This window comes from Dicentrarchus labrax, unplaced genomic scaffold (assembly GCF_905237075.1).
Source record: "Dicentrarchus labrax unplaced genomic scaffold, dlabrax2021, whole genome shotgun sequence".
Classification (NCBI taxonomy): domain Eukaryota; kingdom Metazoa; phylum Chordata; class Actinopteri; family Moronidae; genus Dicentrarchus; species Dicentrarchus labrax.
In genome coordinates, this window is record NW_026136998.1 from 685911 (window position 1) to 705000 (window position 19090).

Consider the following 19090-nt stretch of genomic DNA (forward strand, 5'->3'; position numbering starts at 1 on the left):
AAGTTAGCAGGGATTATCTCCCATGGAAAGGGCATTAAGAGGCGGATAACCTCAGCTTGGAAGCAGTTAATCTAGCAGCATGTTAATGAGTCTTGTAGTGGATTGCTTAAATTAAAAGCAAATATCAACAGTCATTTGGCTAAAGGAGCCGGCCGCCTGCGTGCCCTCAATCATAATGCATTAAGTGATTTGAGTCGCTGGGTCGCTGCAGTAATCATATAATGTGAGTGAAAAACAATAAAATTAACAGGTTATCATGAAAATTAAGAGTTTTGTGAGGATACGAACAATAACACACAGCAGAAACTTCATTTTAATAACATTTATTAACCCTCAATAAACACACAGCTGATTAAACCTGGAACATTAAACAGTGTATAACCTCTAGAGCTATGTTCTACATTCAATCAATAATCTATAATCATTAAACAGTTTATAACCTCTATAGTATTGAACGTCAACTGGCAGCCCGCAGGTCACATCCGGCCCGCCAGAGATTTCCATCCAGCCCCCAGAATATTACTGAATTCAGGAATAGCCTAGTGAAGAGGAAAAAGTATGTTTCTATATTTATTTATTTTTAAATCAAATGAAAGAAGCGCCCTCTGAAAAGTAACTTGTGCCATAGCCTGCCTTTAATCAAAAATGACGATAAACTCTCATTAACATCTTTTATTGTTACACATGCTCATTTTATCTATAGTTGTTTTTCACAAATGTCATAATTGTCCTTGCTTGGGCTTTGTGCACAATTGCGGTGTCTCAATCACAACCATCAACATAACAGAGAAGACCATGGTAATTGCAAGCCTTGCCCATCAGCAACTAGTTCTAATGACAAATAAAAGCGACAGGCCTCAGTTATTAGAAATGTTACTATTTACATCAAATTAAAGTAGCCTGTTCCTCTCATGAGTTTTTATAGAGTTCATTTTTGAGAACGCAGCTTCACAGGTGTATGATCAGATTATATTCTTTAGCGACAGCGACAGCAACAGTTTCACTGCAAATGAGGCACACAGGTACATCATTTCTAAAAGTTGGCACTATGAATACATACTTATCAGTCCATTCTTCATTAAAGCTGCGGTTCTCTGCATCAACTTTCCGCATAAGGCTCTTTGAGAGTGGCATTTCTCATGCTTGAAACATATTCAGAAGGCCTTTCTCCTGCCAGTGTTCTCCGTAAACTACAACACTGCATGTGACAGTGATGGACAGCTTGACAGCCTCACAAATATGAAGCCTAAAATATCGCTATCGCCCCCTGGTGGTTTGCTGCAGTACAGGTAATATGTTAACACTGACAGAGGTTAAAAAATAACATAAATTTGGAATGAAAATTAGTATATCCAATAATAACATATTACTTAAGATACAATACTAATTTTATTCTATTTTACGAGCACCTGGCCCTCACAGTGTCTGCAGAGAAAAATTCTGGCCATCGGACAAATGTAGTTGATGACCCCTGACCTATTGGGTCCATTACTGCTCTATGAATAGTCTCTTATATGAAACATCTGGACTGATGCTGAACTCAGTTCTTTAACTGCTCCTCGCTGGTGGTCCCATGTTCCAGCACAAAGACACAAAGACATAGTGGACCTGGAGCAGGTGCTCATTTCCTACTGACTACCACTGACTGGTCCCAAATCAACACTGACTGGACCCAATTAAACACGGACAGGTCCCAAATAAACTAGACAGGTCCCAAATAAACACTGACTGGTCCCAATTCAACACTGACAACCAATCCCAATTCAACACTGACAGGTCCCAAATCAACACTGACAGGTCCCAAATCAACACTGACAGGTCCCAAATCAACACTGACAACCAATCCCAATTCAACACTGACAGGTCCCAAATCAACACTGACAGGTCCCAAATCAACACTGACAGGTCCCAAATCAACACTGACAACCAGTCCCAGATCAACACTGACAGGTCCCAATTAAACACTGACAGGTCCCAATTAAACACTGACAGGTCCCAAATAAACACTGACTGGTCCCAATTCAACACTGACAGGTCCCAAATAAACACTGACTGGTCCCAATTCAACACTGACAGGTCCCAAATAAACACTGACAACCAGTCCCAAATCAACATGGACAGGTCCCAAATCAACACTGACAGGTCCCAAATCAACATTGACTGGTCCCAAATCAACACTGACTGGACCCAATTAAACACTGACAGGTCCCAAATAAACACTGACAACCAGTCCCAGATCAACACTGAAAGGTCCCAAATCAACACTGACAGGTCCTTAACACTAAGCCAAATAAACAAAACCAGTCCCAAATCAACACTACAGTCCCAAATCAACGACAGGTCCCAAATAAACACTGACAGGTCCCAAACCAACTTGACTGGTCCCAAATCAACCTACAACCAGTCCCACAACACACCGGTCCCATAAAACACAAAAGGCCCAAAAAAAAACAAAACCCCCAAACTGACAGGTCCCAATTCAACACTGACAGGTCCCAAATAAACACTGACAACCAGTCCCAAATAAACACTGACTGGTCTCAATTCAACATGGTCAAGCAGTCCCAAATCGAGACCCAAATCAGCACTGACTGGTTCCAAATTAACAATGACACCCAGTCCCAAATCGACACTGACAACAAGTCCCAAATCAAGACCCAAATCAACACTAACTGGTCCCAGATTAACCCTGACAACAAGTCCCAAATTGAATCCCAAATCAGCACGGACAACAAGTCCCAAGTTGTATGCTAGCTTGGGTAATGTTAGCTGACCAACAGCTAGCTAGCCAGCTAGCATAACCTTGGAAACAATAGCTAACATTGAAGATGTGTACAGTAACATAACCTTGATGGTGGCTCTCTAGTCCGTGGACAAACAAACTGGATCTTAGAAGGTTCTGAACCAGCACTGGTCCCAGACCAGAACCAGCAGCAGGGACGTTGGTCTACAGAGGCTAACAGAGACAGAAATATGAAGTCCCAACAGAAGGAAGCTGCTTTTACCTGATCAACTACTGACACTGAAACCACTGATGTAAAGAGGGTTTAAGAAGGCCGATTGATTACTGACTGATTACTGATTATTTGTGAGTTCTTTGTGTCTTTAGTGAATAACCGGTGGGATGACAGAGAGGATAAAGACATGATGTCCTCGTCCTCTCGTCCCACAGTTTTTCATTTGGCTGCATTATAACAGGCCAATCCAATTTTCATTTACTAGCATGGCTCCTTCCTAGATGAGGGCTGAGGGGGATAAGTGAGTAAAACCACTTTGTTTCATTATATAATGTTGGAGCAGAGCCCGCCGCCACAGCAAATATAATAATATTAATGGGATAATTTAATGCAATTTTCTTTATTTGATGCACTATGACTCTGACGGCTAATCTGAAGGCATTGTTTAAAATAGATTGAAAATGAAAGAAGTCCAAACAGCTAATCCTCCACTGAGGTCAGTCAGACTGATACTGACAGGTACATTTACTCAACTACTGCACCTGAAACTGCTGATCTGATGAAGATACAATGGAGCTGTTTTCTTTATGTTGTTTCTAACAGAATATTGTTCATAATTACTGATAATCAATAAACAGTGTATAAACTCTAGAGCTATGTTCTATATGTAGTTGATTCTATCAATAGTCTATAATAATCTATAATCATTAAAGTTTTTTGCCCAGGGACTACGGGTGGAAAATAGCAGTTTGCTAAAACCCGGTGCAATGCATATCTCCTTGTTATATACAGGGCTAATGTTTTATTGTGCACTGTCCTGTTCAAATAAAAGAAATAATAGTAATAGTAATAGTATAAACTCTAGAGCTATATAATTGATTCAATCAATAATCTATAATCAATAAACATCTTGTTCACAATCAGATGATGTGAATCAGATAATGTGAATCAGGTGATGTGAACAAGATAATGTGAATCAGATGATGTGAATCAGATAATGTGAACAAGATAATGTGAATCAGATGATGTGAATCAGATAATGTGAACAAGATAATGTGAATCAGATGATGTAAATCAGATAATGTGAATCAAATGATGTAAATTAGACGATATAAATCAGTTGATGTGAATCAGACGATGTGAATCAGATAATGTGAATCAGATGATGTAAACAAGATAATGTGAATCAGACGATGTGAATCAGATAATGTGAATCAGATGATGTGAATCAGACTCTGACAATCTCACTGAGGACGTTTGTTTGACTTTTAAAGAATGTGGATCTAGAAAACAAAGCTCAATCGTGCAGGTTGGTTCTTTGAGTTCTGATCCTTTGTGTGTCTAATGGCTTGTTTTCTGCACTAACCAGCAGAGTTAAGCCCTCAGAACAAGAACATGCTGAATAATAATCAAAATAATGGATAAAAACACTCTAATCTGCCCCTTAATGTACCCACAGTTGTCTAATCCAGATCTTATTTGTTCTCCGGCTGCAGTGTATTTTCCTGCGGGATGAGATGGTGTTTAATCGACTTTGGGAGAATTAGTCATTCCTTATTACCGTCGTGGTTTTTACAGGACTTTCCTGGAAAATCCCATTCAACACACATTTTAATTTCATTTCTGCGGCTCAATCATGTTGAGGGCAATGTAAATAATCCAATAACATTAATCATCATTTCTTTTCTTTTTTTCCCCTTCAAAAATAGACCAGCGGCGGGCGGATTGGACGGGCGGAGACGCTGTCGTTCACTCTCCGTTATTGGTTTTTAGAAGCTCTGATGGTTTTATAAAATGTCATCATGACCCCAATTACTCAGCTGGAGAATATTTCTTCTGTTAATCTGAAAACATCAACGCCTCCATTTCTCTCAGTGAAATATTTTTATAATCCAGATTCATTATTTTCATCCTTCGTCCTTCTCTTTTTACTCTAAATATCTGTTCATTATTCTGATGATATCTTTCGTATTTTGTTCATTATGTGTTTGGAAAAAGACCAATAATGAGATACAGATTTCAAATTAATAGTAATCCCTTAAATGTGTCTGTACGGGTAACAATAAATGTATATACATGAAAAATAAATTGCCAGTATATGAAACAAATAAAGAAATGCAAAGATTATAATAATCTAAAATATAGAAACATCGGTTCAATAAATACGATTTTTAAACTTTTCTAGCTGAAGCTCATAAAAATGATCAAATGTAAGAAATATAAAAGTATTCATAGTGGAAATGATAAAATGTCTGATGATTATATATCTGACCTTAATCATATCTCATAATATGAATTTGATGTGATATTTTTATGTTTTATCATTTAATCCTGTTTTTACTTTTCATGGCAGAAATAAGCCTCCGTAGAAATTGAGGCACATTTTAAAAGCAGATTTCATTTTTTTCCTTTAAATACACATTGAAGAGCGATTGTTGAGGACATTAATGTGGAGCGTGACTGTACGGACAGTGTGTCCTCTCTGCAGCTGCCGCAGATTGCAGATGATAATCAGAGTTGATAAGATGCAGAGATAATAAGAAATAAATAAGATGCAGCCTAATAAGGCTCAGAAATAAGGCAGCTCAGTCCAGATGTCCCTGCAGCGTCTTCTAATCCACACTGAAGCTGCGTCTTACAGGATGAAAGTGGAATCTTCTATCAATTATTATCCTAACATACTGAATTATATCCCCAGAAATCCTTCAAATTATTCCCTAATAATCCCCCTGATGGGATCACACGACCCAGATACGTCCCCACAGTCACATAACCTTTCAGTGGGCTGCTTATGGAGATATTTTCATTAAAGAAACGGAGGAAACTTCTCTTTAAACTTTCACAGTTTGACTTCATTAGTGGCTAATTAAGATCGTCATCAGTACTGAGATGTTGATGTTTAGGATTAAACCATAATCTGACCCCTCTGTGTCCACTGTTCTTTATCTGAGAGGAACCTGGAGCCTGGCGGACCTCCAGGAGAGACGCAGTGAACCAGAGATATAGAAACATAGACAGCTCATTGGCTGCTTTGACCTCACCGTCAACACATTTTCATGAAGGTTTGTTATGAAGGTGAGAAACTGTACCTGATAATGGGGGCGGAGCTAATCGGCTCTGTAGATGAGAGCAGCCATACGCCCCCTGTTGGGTGAAGAGAGCTGTGTCTTTAGTCAATCTGCAGAGAGGATGAAACTAAAAAACTCTTATGTCGTTTGTGGTCTGGTGAACTTTAATTTTATCAGTTAAACTTTATTATTATGAATCCGTCAGGGACCCAAAATAAAAATGATTATCAGTAATTATACAAAGTAAAAAATGTCTGTAGAGTTTATGGTGAAAAACTGTTAGAAACTGTAAAAGATGAAATACGTTTAAGTTTCTGTAACGGTAAAACACCGTGATCTCTCAGAGCAAAACCTTTATTCATACGGCATTTTAAAGGAATTTATACAGAATAAAATAGTTTTTTATATTATAGATAGTAAATTGCACAGAAACCCACCATCACAGCCTCATTCAGTATTTTCATACAGCAAAACTGTTTCTTACAGTGAAATATGGATTAAAAAGTACTCATATTCTTTTACTGTATTATTATAGAACAGTTTGTATTTTACAGAAAACTGTAAATTAAGATAAAACTCTAATAAAGAAGTGATTTTATCCAAACTCCAAACTGAAATATTAATAATAATTCAGTCACAAACATTTCTTTCTTTCAAAACTTTATTGATCTACACACAATAATGAGCACTTTCTCAGCTTGTCTCCACAGGATGTATAAATAAAGTTCTGTTACCTTCAATAAATAATCTGTTTCCTTTCATATTTGTAAATAAACAAACAGAAATAAAACTTTATGTAATGTTACTGTATAAATAAAGTTTGTATGATTATATTAGATTATGTATTATATTTATATATTTCCGACGTTGTATAAAAATATTCTGTGTGTGTCGATTAACAACTTAGTTGGATTAGTGTCTCAAAGTGACGTAATTGTCTCTGAATGTCATTTGTATGTAAATCTGCGGGACGATTAGGATCCACTCAGCTCTGCTTTTGTTCCGTCGACCATCAGCGTGATGAAAATCAAAAGGCAGCAGAAAGATTACAGAACCATTAACGTCCATTAACTGATAAAAAGCTATTAGAGGCTTATAGATTAAATCACATATATGGAGCAGAGTGATGATGAAGGCTCAGCAAGAAGAGGAGGAGGAGGAGGGTGATGTGTAGAAGGAGGAGGGATGTGTACTGTAAAGGTCACAGGTTTGATCCCCACTGAGAAATAATTCACTAATTTAAGCCAGCGGATGTGAATCAATACATCTGATCACTTTCTGATCACTTTCCTCCATCATATTTACAATGTCTGTAAAGTTCAAAGTTCACTTTGTGGCAAACAGACCAACAATTTGCAGTAATGTTAGCTTTGACTTTTGTTCTGTATCTGATTGTTTTATTGTTCTAATTTTAAATAATTGGATATTTGTTTCAATGGTCTTTATTTATTTCACTGTTAACTAAGTGAATCTTGTTTATTACGTTAATAAAGTTAATAAATATTATGTTCAGGTTTGTAACTTAAAAGGTTAAAATTCAAAGTTAAACTCAGTAATTTAGTTGAATGAACTCATTTTGTTTGTGTTTGAATGGTTACAATGGTTACAGTTGGTGGTTGCTAACAGTGATGGAAAGTAACTAAGTACATTTCATTAATGTACTTATTTCCATTTTATACTTCTACTCCACTACATTTATTAATAGAAAACATAACCAATTAATAAAATGTGATGTATTTCTATAGATTTAGATACAACTTTATTGATCCAGAGGGACTTAATAAAGACAATAAACTGATGAACACATTAATGAATCAATAACTATAATCAAAAATATAATATATAGTATTCTGCATAATGAGTCAGTTTATTTTATTTTGATAGGGAAAAAGTTATTATAATGAGAAAATTATAATATATAAGAAATATTGATTTTAGTGATACTAAGTCAATATTTAATACTTTAACACATTTAAGTATTTTATTTGTGCAACAGTTTGTTCTTCTTCCCGCCTGTTGACACACACACACACACACACACACACACACACACACACACACACACACACACACATAAACCATATGGTGTGTTCACAGCACCGCACACACACGCAGCGTCTGATTGGCTGCTGCAGGTTAATGAGGTAATGAATGGCGGTGGTGTCCCACCAGCTGCTGCTGACAGAGAGGCGGGAACCAGCAGCGCCACCTGTAGGCTGCAGCGGTCACTACAGTGTGAACAGCAGCTTGTCCTGATGGTGGCGCTAGAGAGAGAACATCATTCACTTCCTCTGGAGAGCTGAAACAATAATTCTTCTTCTTTTGGTATTTATTTAGAAATAATATAAAGAAAGAAAATACAAACAGCAGTTTGTGTTGCTTTCTTTTAGAAAAGTGCTAAATAAAGTTTTATTATCATTAAAGTATTATATTATTATTATTATTATTATTATGATATAATATTATTATTATTATTAACATTATTATTATATATTACATATGATTATATAATATTATTATTATTATATATTACATATTATTATTATTCATAATAATAATATAATATTAATATTAATATTATATTATTAATAGTATTATTATTATTAATATTATTATATATTATTATTATTAATAATATTATTATATATTATTATATATTATATATTATTATTAACATTATTATTATATATTACATATTATTATTATATAATATTATTATTATTGATAATATTATTAATATTATTATTATTATTATAATTATTATTATATATTATTATATATTATTATTATTAACATTATTATTATATATTACATATTATTATTATATAATATTATTATTATTATTAATAATCTAATATTAATATTAACATTATATTATTAATAGGATTATTATTATTAATAACATTATATATTAATATTATTATTAATATTGATATTACTAATATTATTATATATTATTATTAATATTATATATTATTATATATTATTATTATTATTATTCATATTGATGTTAATATTGATATTAATATTATTATTATTATTATATATTATTAATATTATTATTATTAATATTATATTGATGTTTATTGATATTAATATTATTAATATTATTATTATTATTATTATTATTATTATTATATTATTATTATTAGCACAATAACGACATAACTCTATTTTGTATTTAATATATTTTCTGGTTTGAAAATTAATAATATAATTAGTCAGTAAAAAGAATTACTGAATAATATTAGTTTCATTGATTTATTGATTTATTGATTTATTGATGTGCGCGCGTGCTTTCGGCCACGTTACCACGTCGTGACGTCATCAGACAGCGCCGTGTTGTTGACAGAGTTCAGAGGAAACAAAGACAGAAGTGAGAGAAGAGTTCATTTAACGGAGCGGGTCCAGTTCGGTTCGGCTCGGTCTCGGTTCGGCTCGGTTCGGTTCGGCTCGGTTCGTAAACAGTTTCCGGTTTGTTAGCATGATGCTACTTTATCACCTGCATGCTAACCGGCTAGTTACCTGTTAGCATCTGGAGAGCTGCTGTAAAGGCACTAACAGCCAGTCTGATCGATATGTTATCGATATGTTATCGATATGTAGTTGAAGTTTGTTAATGTCCCTGTTGCCATAGTTACTACTCAATCAGCTGAGCTAACGATTAAAATGATCCCACACCAAACTCCATTCAGATATCTGCTAATTTAATATTTAATATCAGTTCATCGATTACTTTATAAATATATATATATTATAGGTATACATTCACATACTGATCATATTATTTATTGATCAGCAGTGAGCTGTTAAAATAAAGTATTTTCAGTCAGTTTAATCCTTAAATGATGTGAAATATTGTATTATATATATAATCTATATATATATAATCTATATATATATAATCTATATAGATCATCAACACTCTGAATGAACACATACAGAATTATGTAGTAAACTAAAAAGTGTGAAATAACTCAAAACATGTTTTATATTTTAGATTCCCTTTGCTTTGTTTTGCTTTGCACACTTTGATTCGATGAGCTTCATGAGGTAGCACCTGAATTTTCCAACAGTCTTGAAGGAGTTCCCAGAGATGCTGAGCACTTGTTGGCTCTTTTGCTTTCACTCTGCGGTCCATCTCATCCCAAACCATCTCGACTGGGTTTAGGTCAGGTGACTGTGGAGGTCAGATCATCTGGCGCAGCACTCCATCACTCTCCTTCTTGGTCAAATAGCCCTTACACAGCCTGGAGGTGTGTTTGGGGTCATTGTCCTGTTGAAAAATAAATGATGGTCCAACTAAACGCAAACCGGATGGGATGGCATGATGCTGCAGGATGCTGTGGTAGCCATGCTGGTTCAGTGTGCCTTCAATTCTGAATCAATCCCCAACAGTGTCACCAGCAAAGCACCCCCACACCATCACACCTCCTCCTCCATGCTTCACGGTGGGAACCATGCATGTAGAGACCATCCGTTCACCTTTTCTGCATCGCACAAAGACACGGCGGGTGGAACCAAAGATCTCAAATCAGACCAAAGCACAGATTTCCACTGGTCTAATGTCCATTCCTTGTGTTTCTTGGACCAAACAAATCTGCTTGTTGCTTTTCCTTAGTAGTGGTTTTTTAGCAGCTATTTGACCATAAAGGCCTGATTCGTCTCCTCTGAACAGTTGATGTAGAGATGTGTCTGCTACTAGAACTCTGTGAGGCATTATTCTGGGCTCTAATCTGAGGTGCTGTTAACTTGTGATTTCTGAGGCTGGTGACTCAGATGAACTTATCCTCAGCAGCAGAGGTGACTCTTGGTCTTCCTTTCCTGGGGCGGTCCTCATGTGAGCCAGTTTTGTCGTAGCGCTTGATGGTTTTTGCGACTGCACTTGGGGACACATTCAGAGTTTTTGCAATTTTCCGGACTGACTGACCTTCAGTTCTTAAAGTAATGATGGACTGTAGTTTCTCTTTACTTAGCTGATTGGTTCTTTCCATAATATGAATTCTAACAGTTGTCTAATAGGGCTGTCAGCTGTGTACCAACCTGACTCTGAAGTGGAAACCATTTCAGGTGACTACCTCATGAAGCTCATTGAGAGAAGGCCAAGGGTTTGCATCACTGTCAACAAAGCAAAGGGTGGCTACTTTCTTTATTTCACACTTTTTAGTTTACTACATAATTCTGTATGTGTTCATTCAGAGTGTTGATGCCTTCAGGGAGAATCTACAATGTCAATAGTCATGAAAATAAAGAAAAACAATTAAATGAGAAGGTGTGTCCAAACTTTTGACTGGTAGTGTATATAGAATATATGAAGATATAATCTATATATATATATATATTGATTATATATATATCTGTAGATTATATTGTGTAAATATCTAATGAAGGGTCGCCAGTTAACTGTGTTTTTCAATAATGAAATGATGTCTAATAGTCTTAAATATAATAAAATGAAGCAGTCGGTGTAAAATGTCTCAGACAGACGTGTTAGCCTTCTTCTGTGGTGTTAGCGTGTTAGCATCTATCAGACTCTATTAGGAAAGTGTCCTGAGAACTTTTGTTATGACGCTACACAAATAAAATGTAATTGTCAACATGTTAGTATCTTCCTTATCCTTTAGCATGTAGCATCTGTTATATCAGCGTTACAGACGTGTTTAAACGCCACAGAGGCGGTTTACTGAAGTGTGTCTGCTGTGACTCTTCGTCAGGCTCTTCATCAGGATGCAGCTCTTGTAGCTCCACACAGAATGAGTCGTGATGAAGAGACCAAAGCTGGCCGGAGTTTTCCTCTTCGTGGGCTGCCTGCTCGCCTACCTGATGTTTGTGAAGCGTCACTACACCTCCACAAAGCCTGAAGCCTACAGACTACCTCCCCACCAGCTGCCCGCCGCCGCCGCCGCCGCCGCTGGACGGAGCTTCCAGTATGGCATCATGTTCGACGCTGGGAGCACTGGGACCAGAGTCCACATCTTCAAGTTCCAGACAGAGAACAAAGGTAGAAGCCTCAATGTCTGATATGATTCATTATAGTGACATCTAATGGTGCAGATTACTACGCCCTCGCCTCACCCTGGTCCTGAACCCGTGTTGGGTCCTGAACCCGTGTGAACCCGTGTTGGGTCCTACCTAGAGTCAACCAGAGCTCAGAGTGTCTGTAAAAGATGCTACAATTCAAATCAAACCTTCTGGAAGTGGCAGGTTTTATTTACCTGTAAACATTTACTAGTTTCTGTGTTTGCTAACACAACATGTCCGCTCCTCCTCCGTCTGTGGCACGAATAAAAAACCTCCTGAAGCTGGATCAGGTATTTGGAACAGAGGCTGGTGTTTATTCCAGATAGCAAACAGGATATTTGGCAGCTCTCTAATCGATGCTAAATGGATTCATATGGATCCTTTCAGATTAAATGGTAAAGGTTTATAAAGCAGACCTCACTCAATTGCTTTTAGTGTATTTAAAACCCACACATGTTGGCCCCAAACATTAATTACCAGCAGACAAGAGGAGCTTTCAGCCTGTAAGTCCCGCGCTGCCGCACCGCTGCTGCCAGAGTCAAAATGGACACAAACTCATTAGTGCGTTTTAGAGGTTTTGGGTTTATTAGGCTTAGAGAAAGTTTCCTGCAGAGCTCGGCCAAATGCCTTCGTTATCGCATTTAACCGCTAAGCTAAATCACACAGGCTGAGTGCTGTTTTGGCTCCTTTGTTAGCCTCAGAGCTAACGGGTAGTTATACAGACTGGGATTGTCATTAAGAGCTTAATGACAGCTCAAATGTAGGCACAGGTCCAGGGTCAGTTAGAAAGATAAAGTAAATTAAATGTGCTTGTAAAACACTCATCAGGACTTATTGCCTGTCTTTAATCGGACACACACAGAGGTCGTTGTTTAAACTTTATCTTCATCGTGTTTCCTGCAGAAGCTCCCACACTGGCCCACGAGACGTTCAGAGCCATCAAACCTGGACTGTCTGCGTACGCTGATGATCCAGAGAAGGTGCTACGTCATCATCTGTCTGTAATCCACCTGATCTGATATTATTCATTATTACAACACAGGACTGACCTCGTTGAGCTTTCACACTGTTTCATCACACTGACTCTCTCATAGGCCCGTACGTTGCTGTTAGCACGTTAGCACGTTAGCATCCATCAGATTGGTGTCATTGTGTGTCTCCTCCCGTGCGTCCAGTGTACAGCCGGTATCGTGGAGCTTCTGGAGGTGGCGAAGTCCAGCGTCCCCCCCTCCCTGTGGACCATCACCCCTGTGGTCCTGAAGGCCACAGCCGGCCTGCGACTGCTGCCGGGGGAGAAAGCCAAACACCTGCTGGACAAGGTGAGACACACACACATTGTTTTTCAAAATAAAACACACAGAAATGTTCATATTATTATTATTATTATTATTATTATTATTATTATCATCCGTATATTGTCCAGTGACAGACAGTAATAGTAAATAACAATAAATACATTAATAAAGACATTTACATTGAAACCCCTAAAAGAAACACTTTGTTACAACATGTTAAAGATCAAACTGTTTAATTATCAATCAATCAATCAATCAATCAGTCTGCATTATGGCAGTGAGTTGCTAATGCCTCATCATCATCCTCTTCATCCTCTTCATGGTCTATAAAGCTCTTCAGTAATAAGTAATAACAGGAGCAGAGCTGATGACACTAAATATTATTAAAATATTAAATTATTATTATATTCTAATACATGTGTCACATTAGTTTTACCACCCTGTGCTTCCCTTTGTGTCCAGGTGAGGGCGCTGTTTCTGGAGTCTCCCTTTCTGTCCAGAGACGACAGCGTGTCCATCATGGACGGCACTGATGAAGGTGGGAAGTCTTCCAAGCAGCACCGATAACAAACGTAGTGAATGTTTGAGCTGGAAGGTGACGAAGGTCTTTAGAGTTCAATCACATCGATTCTGTAGGAGGAGTTTGTTCAAGTTCAACGAAAAATGGCCGACTTCCTGTCGGGATGTGGCTCCAAGAGCTTTTATTGTGATTAATTAGTGTTTGGAAGTTGCTCAGCATTAATGCAGTGCTTATAAAGCTGAGTGGTCCTTTAATGGCGTCCTGTGGTTGCTGACCTCTCATCAGGTCTCTTCATCAGTTTATTAGATTACAGAGAATCTCCTCATCCTTTCATTTGTTTAATCTGTGGAGCAGCTCAGATGTTTCTCCTTGTTTATCACCGCACAGAAAAACCTCAGAGGTCCCGCTCTGATTTCCCCAACGCACACCGCCAATATGGAGGATTAAACAAAATGGAGGATTAAACAATATGGAGGATTAGAAATGAGATGAAACGAGAGACAAACGTCCTCGTTCAGCAGCAAACAAACACTGGTGGAATAACACTGGTGGACGAACACTGGTGGACGAACACTGGTGGACGAACCACTGGTGGACGAACCACTGGTGGAGAACCACTGGTGGACGAACACTGGTGGAGAACCACTGGTGGAGAACCACTGGTGGACGAACACTGGTGGAGAACCACTGGTGGACGAACACTGGTGGACGAACACTGGTGGAGAACCACTGGTGGAGAACCACTGGTGGACGAACACTGGTGGACGAACACTGGTGGACGAAACACTGGTGGAGAACCACTGGTGGACGAACACTGGTGGAGAACCACTGGTGGATGAACACTGGTGGACGAACACTGGTGGAGAACCACTGGTGGACGAACACTGGTGGAGAACCACTGGTGGACGAACCACTGGTGGACGAACACTGGTGGAGAACCACTGGTGGACGAACACTGGTGGAGAACCACTGGTGGACGAACACTGGTGGAGAACCCCTGGTGGACGAACACTGGTGGACGAACACTGGTGGAGAACCCCTGGTGGACAAACACCGGTGGACGAACCCCTGGTGGACGAACACCGGTGGACGAACACTGGTGGACGAACACCGGTGGACACACACTGGTGGACGAACACTGGTGGAGAACCACTGGTGGACGAACCACTGGTGGAGAACCCCTGGTGGACGAACACTGGTGGACAAACACTGGTGGACGAACCACTGGTGGAGAACCACTGGTGGACAAACACTGGTGGAGAACCACTGGTGGACGAACACTGGTGGACGTGTCGTGTTGTGTTTAACCGATAGACATGAAGATAGTTAGACACGTGTTTCATATCGAGACGTACAAAAGAGCCTCTCGGATCAGCTGCTCACTGCACTCTAAAGACGCTCGTCTTACGGCGTGCCCACGGCTTCCCTGACCCTAACCTGAGTGTACATTACCCATCAGCCCAAAACTTCACGTCTGATAAAGTCCCGCCCTGAACACTCCTACAGTATTCACTGCAGACTGAAATAAATGTGACGTTTCTTTATTGGAGCATTGAACCTGTGGTCTGAGGTCCCGTCAGGTTCCTCGGGGGTCCAGGTGTTGGACATTGTTGTTGTCCCTGCTGTGAACTCTGTTAGCAGTCACAATGAGCTGGCTGTGTGAAGGAATCTGTAGCTGCCGTGTTTGAAAGGCTCGCTGTGTGTGCACACGCTCGCGCACACATAATCCAATCCTTTTAAAGTAGTTCATACAAGCAATTATGGCCATGTGGGATAATGTCCCACTTAATCTTGAGGGAGGGAGGGAGGCCGATTATCTCCCCCCTCCCTTGCTCTCAGTTTATTCCTGAGGCTGAAATGTTTTCTCCTTCCCTCTGATGATGGTTACTGAATGAACTCCCGTCAGCGAGCCGCTAATGGACACATTCCTCCTTCCATCAGCCTTATTACCGCACACATATTCTTGGTCCTGAAGCTCATCCGTCCCTCAGATTACCCCCCCGACCGTCCTGAATGGAGGCGACTTATTGTTAATGCAGATCTGTGAGTGGTCAGTGGGGGGGCGGCAGGGTGCTAAGTGCCGGTGTTTAGCTTCCCGACCTAAAGCCGAGTCCTCTCGCTGGTTGTTTGTTTTGTTTGGAAATTGCTTCTTAGCGTCTGTATAAGAGTTTCACAGTAAAGCTCCTATGATACACTTTCTATCAGACCCTTTAATCACCCACTTCTGCATGCGGCAGAGGTCAGAGGTCGCTGGTAAAAGGCACTAATGCATGCAGCTGAGTGGCACACACACTAATGTCGTCTTTGAGTTGACCTGGATGAGCCGATCCTCTACGAGCTCACAACGTATCACACTTTAGATCTTCATGTTGGATTGATGTTCCACATCGTCTACTTCACCTTAAAGTCCTTAAAGACACATTACATGTTTCTGTGTAACAGACAGCCCACACCTCAACACAGAGTCCACAACACAGAGTCCACAACACAGAGTCCACAACACAGAGTCCACAACACAGAGTCCAACACAGAGTCCACAACACAGAGTCCACAACACAGAGTCCAACACAGAGTCCACAACACAGAGTCCAACACAGAGTCCACAACACAGAGTCCAACACAGAGTCCACAACACAGAGTCCACAACACAGAGTCCAACACAGAGTCCAACACAGAGTCCACAACACAGAGTCCACAACACAGAGTCCAACACAGAGTCCACAACACAGAGTCCACAACACAGAGTCCACAACACAGAGTCCAACACAGAGTCCACAACACAGAGTCCAACACAGAGTCCACCACAGAGTCCACAACACAGAGTCCACAACACAGAGTCCAACACAGAGTCCACAACACAGAGTCCACCACAGAGTCCACAACACAGAGTCCAACACAGAGTCCAACACAGAGTCCACAACACAGAGTCCAACACAGAGTCCAACACAGAGTCCAACACAGAGTCCACAACACAGAGTCCAACACAGAGTCCAACACAGAGTCCACAACACAGAGTCCACAACACAGAGTCCACAACACAGAGTCCAACACAGAGTCCACAACACAGAGTCCAACACAGAGTCCACAACACAGAGTCCAACACAGAGTCCAACACAGAGTCCACAACACAGAGTCACAACACAGAGTCCAACACAGAGTCCACAACACAGAGTCCAACACAGAGTCCAACACAGAGTCCACAACACAGAGTCCAACACAGAGTCCACAACACAGAGTCCACAACACAGAGTCCACAACACAGAGTCCACAACACAGAGTCCACAACACAGAGTCCAACACAGAGTCCACAACACAGAGTCCAACACAGAGTCCACAACACAGAGTCCACAACACAGAGTCCACAACACAGAGTCCACAACAGTCCAACACAGAGTCCACAACACAGAGTCCACAACACAGAGTCCACAACACAGAGTCCAACACAGAGTCCACAACACAGAGTCCAACACAGAGTCCACAACACAGAGTCCAACACAGAGTCCACAACACAGAGTCCAACACAGAGTCCACAACACAGAGTTCAACACAGAGTCCACAACACAGAGTCACTCCCCAGCTAACGCGATCCATGATACTAACTTATATATTCTGATGTTAGCCATCATCATCAGCATCATTATAACTTAAAACTAAACTTTTTATTTTTATTTTATTTATGTATTTTTCTGTTCAGGGATTTCTGCCTGGATCACCGTCAACTTCCTCACTGGTGAGAAATCAACACTGAGTGTGTGTGTGTGTGTGAGTGTGTGTAAACCAGATTAATGTGGACAAGAAATAGTGATTACCTGTTATTGGATTATCCTGCAGCTCTCTCTGTTTTTCCTAATCTCTCTCTTTTTCTATTTTGTCTTATTCCCCCCTTCTCTCTCTCTCTGTCTCTCTCTCTGTCTCTCTCTCTCTCTCTCTGTCTCTCTCTCCAGGTGATCTTCACAGAGCTGACTCGCCCACTGTGGGGATGTTGGATTTGGGGGGCGGGTCCACTCAGATCACCTTCAGTCCTCGAGACGAGGTGAGGGCGATCGACACTGACACTGACAGAGAGAGAGAGAGAGAACTAAGGATTGGTAGAGCGAGGAAGACTCTGTTGGTAATACTGTAACTATGATTGACTCAATCACAATCAATCAATATCAGTCAATAAGTAATTAATTACAATCAATCAATCAGTTTGTGTCAACTAAAAATGTCATTAAAACAATAGTAAAGTAACAGTTAAAACGAGTAGTCTGTTGTCAATATAACAGTAATAACAAATTATTAAATACAATATATATAATATTAAAATATATTAAAATTAAAATAAAATAGATAAAAACGTGTGTGTGTATATAAAAAACAAACAAAACAAAAAAATAAAACATTCAATTATTTTATTCTCTCTCTCTCTCTCTCTCTGTCTCTCTCTCCCTCTCTCTGTGTCTCTCTCTCTCTCTGTCTCTCCCTCTCTCTCCCTCTCTCTCTCCTCTCTCTCTCCTTCTCTCTGTCTCTCTCTCTCTCTCTCCCTCCCTCCCTCCCTCTGTCTCTCTCTCTCTGTGTCTCTCTCTCCCTCCCTCTGTCTCTCTCTCTCTCTCTCTCTCTCTCTCTCTCTCTCTCTCTCTCTCTCTCTCTCTCTCTCTCTCTGTGTCTCTCTCTCCCTCCCTCTGTCTCTCTCTCTCCCTCCCTCTGTCTCTCTCTCTCTCTGTCTCTCTGTCTCTCTTCTCCGTCTCTCTCTCTCTCTCTCCTGTCTCTCTCTCCCTCTCTCTGTCTCTCTCTCTCCCTCTCTCTGTGTCTCTCTCCGTCTCTCTGTCTCTCTCTCTCTCTCTCTCTCTCTGTGTCTCTCTCTCTCCCTCTCTCTGTCTCTCTCTCTCCCTCTCTCTGTGTCTCTCTCCCTCTCTCTGTCTCTCTCTCTCCCTCTCTCTGTGTCTCTCTCCCTCTCTCTGTCTCTCTCTCTCTCTCTCTCTCTGTCTCTCTCTCCCTACCTCTGTCTCTCCCTCTCTCTGTCTCTCTCTCCCTCCCTCTGTCTCTCTCTCTCCCTCCCTCTGTCTCTCTCTCTCCCTCTCTCTGTGTCTCTCTCTCCCTCCCTCTGTCTCTCTCTCTCCCTCCCTCTGTCTCTCTCTCCCTCTCTCTGTGTCTCTCTCTCCCTCCCTCTGTCTCTCTCTCTCCCTCTGTCTCTCTCTCTCCCTCTCTCTCTCTCCCTCTCTCTCTCTCTCTCTCTCTCTCTCTCTC

The 19090-nt window shown here is 40.0% G+C and overlaps 1 protein-coding gene and 1 long non-coding RNA gene across 8 annotated transcripts in view; one reads left to right on the top strand and one right to left on the bottom strand.

Moving 5' to 3' along the window:
* Positions 1-9353: 9353 nt before the first annotated feature.
* entpd6 (ectonucleoside triphosphate diphosphohydrolase 6) overlaps positions 9354-19090 on the top strand; it is a 16089-nt gene continuing 6352 nt past the window's right edge. For 2 of the 7 annotated variants that reach the window (XM_051395722.1, XM_051395715.1), the window contains exons 1-7: positions 9354-9481; positions 11740-12026; positions 12950-13026; positions 13222-13365; positions 13804-13879; positions 17556-17591; positions 17806-17894. In XM_051395722.1, the coding sequence (XP_051251682.1) occupies positions 11789-12026; positions 12950-13026; positions 13222-13365; positions 13804-13879; positions 17556-17591; positions 17806-17894 (660 nt within the window). In that variant the 5' untranslated portion in view covers positions 9354-9481; positions 11740-11788. Of the gene's footprint in view, positions 9500-10120; positions 11162-11739; positions 12027-12949; positions 13027-13221; positions 13366-13803; positions 13880-17555; positions 17592-17805; positions 17895-19090 lie in introns of those variants that run through there. The other 5 variants (XM_051395716.1, XM_051395717.1, XM_051395721.1 and 2 more) reach the window with 5 other exon arrangements.
* LOC127361265 (uncharacterized) overlaps positions 12609-19090 on the bottom strand; it is a 7042-nt gene continuing 560 nt past the window's right edge. The window contains exons 2-3 of the long non-coding RNA XR_007884146.1: positions 17671-17916; positions 12609-14269 (exon numbers count right to left, since the gene is read on the bottom strand). This is a non-coding gene — a long non-coding RNA (uncharacterized LOC127361265). The remainder of the gene's footprint in view (positions 14270-17670; positions 17917-19090) is intronic.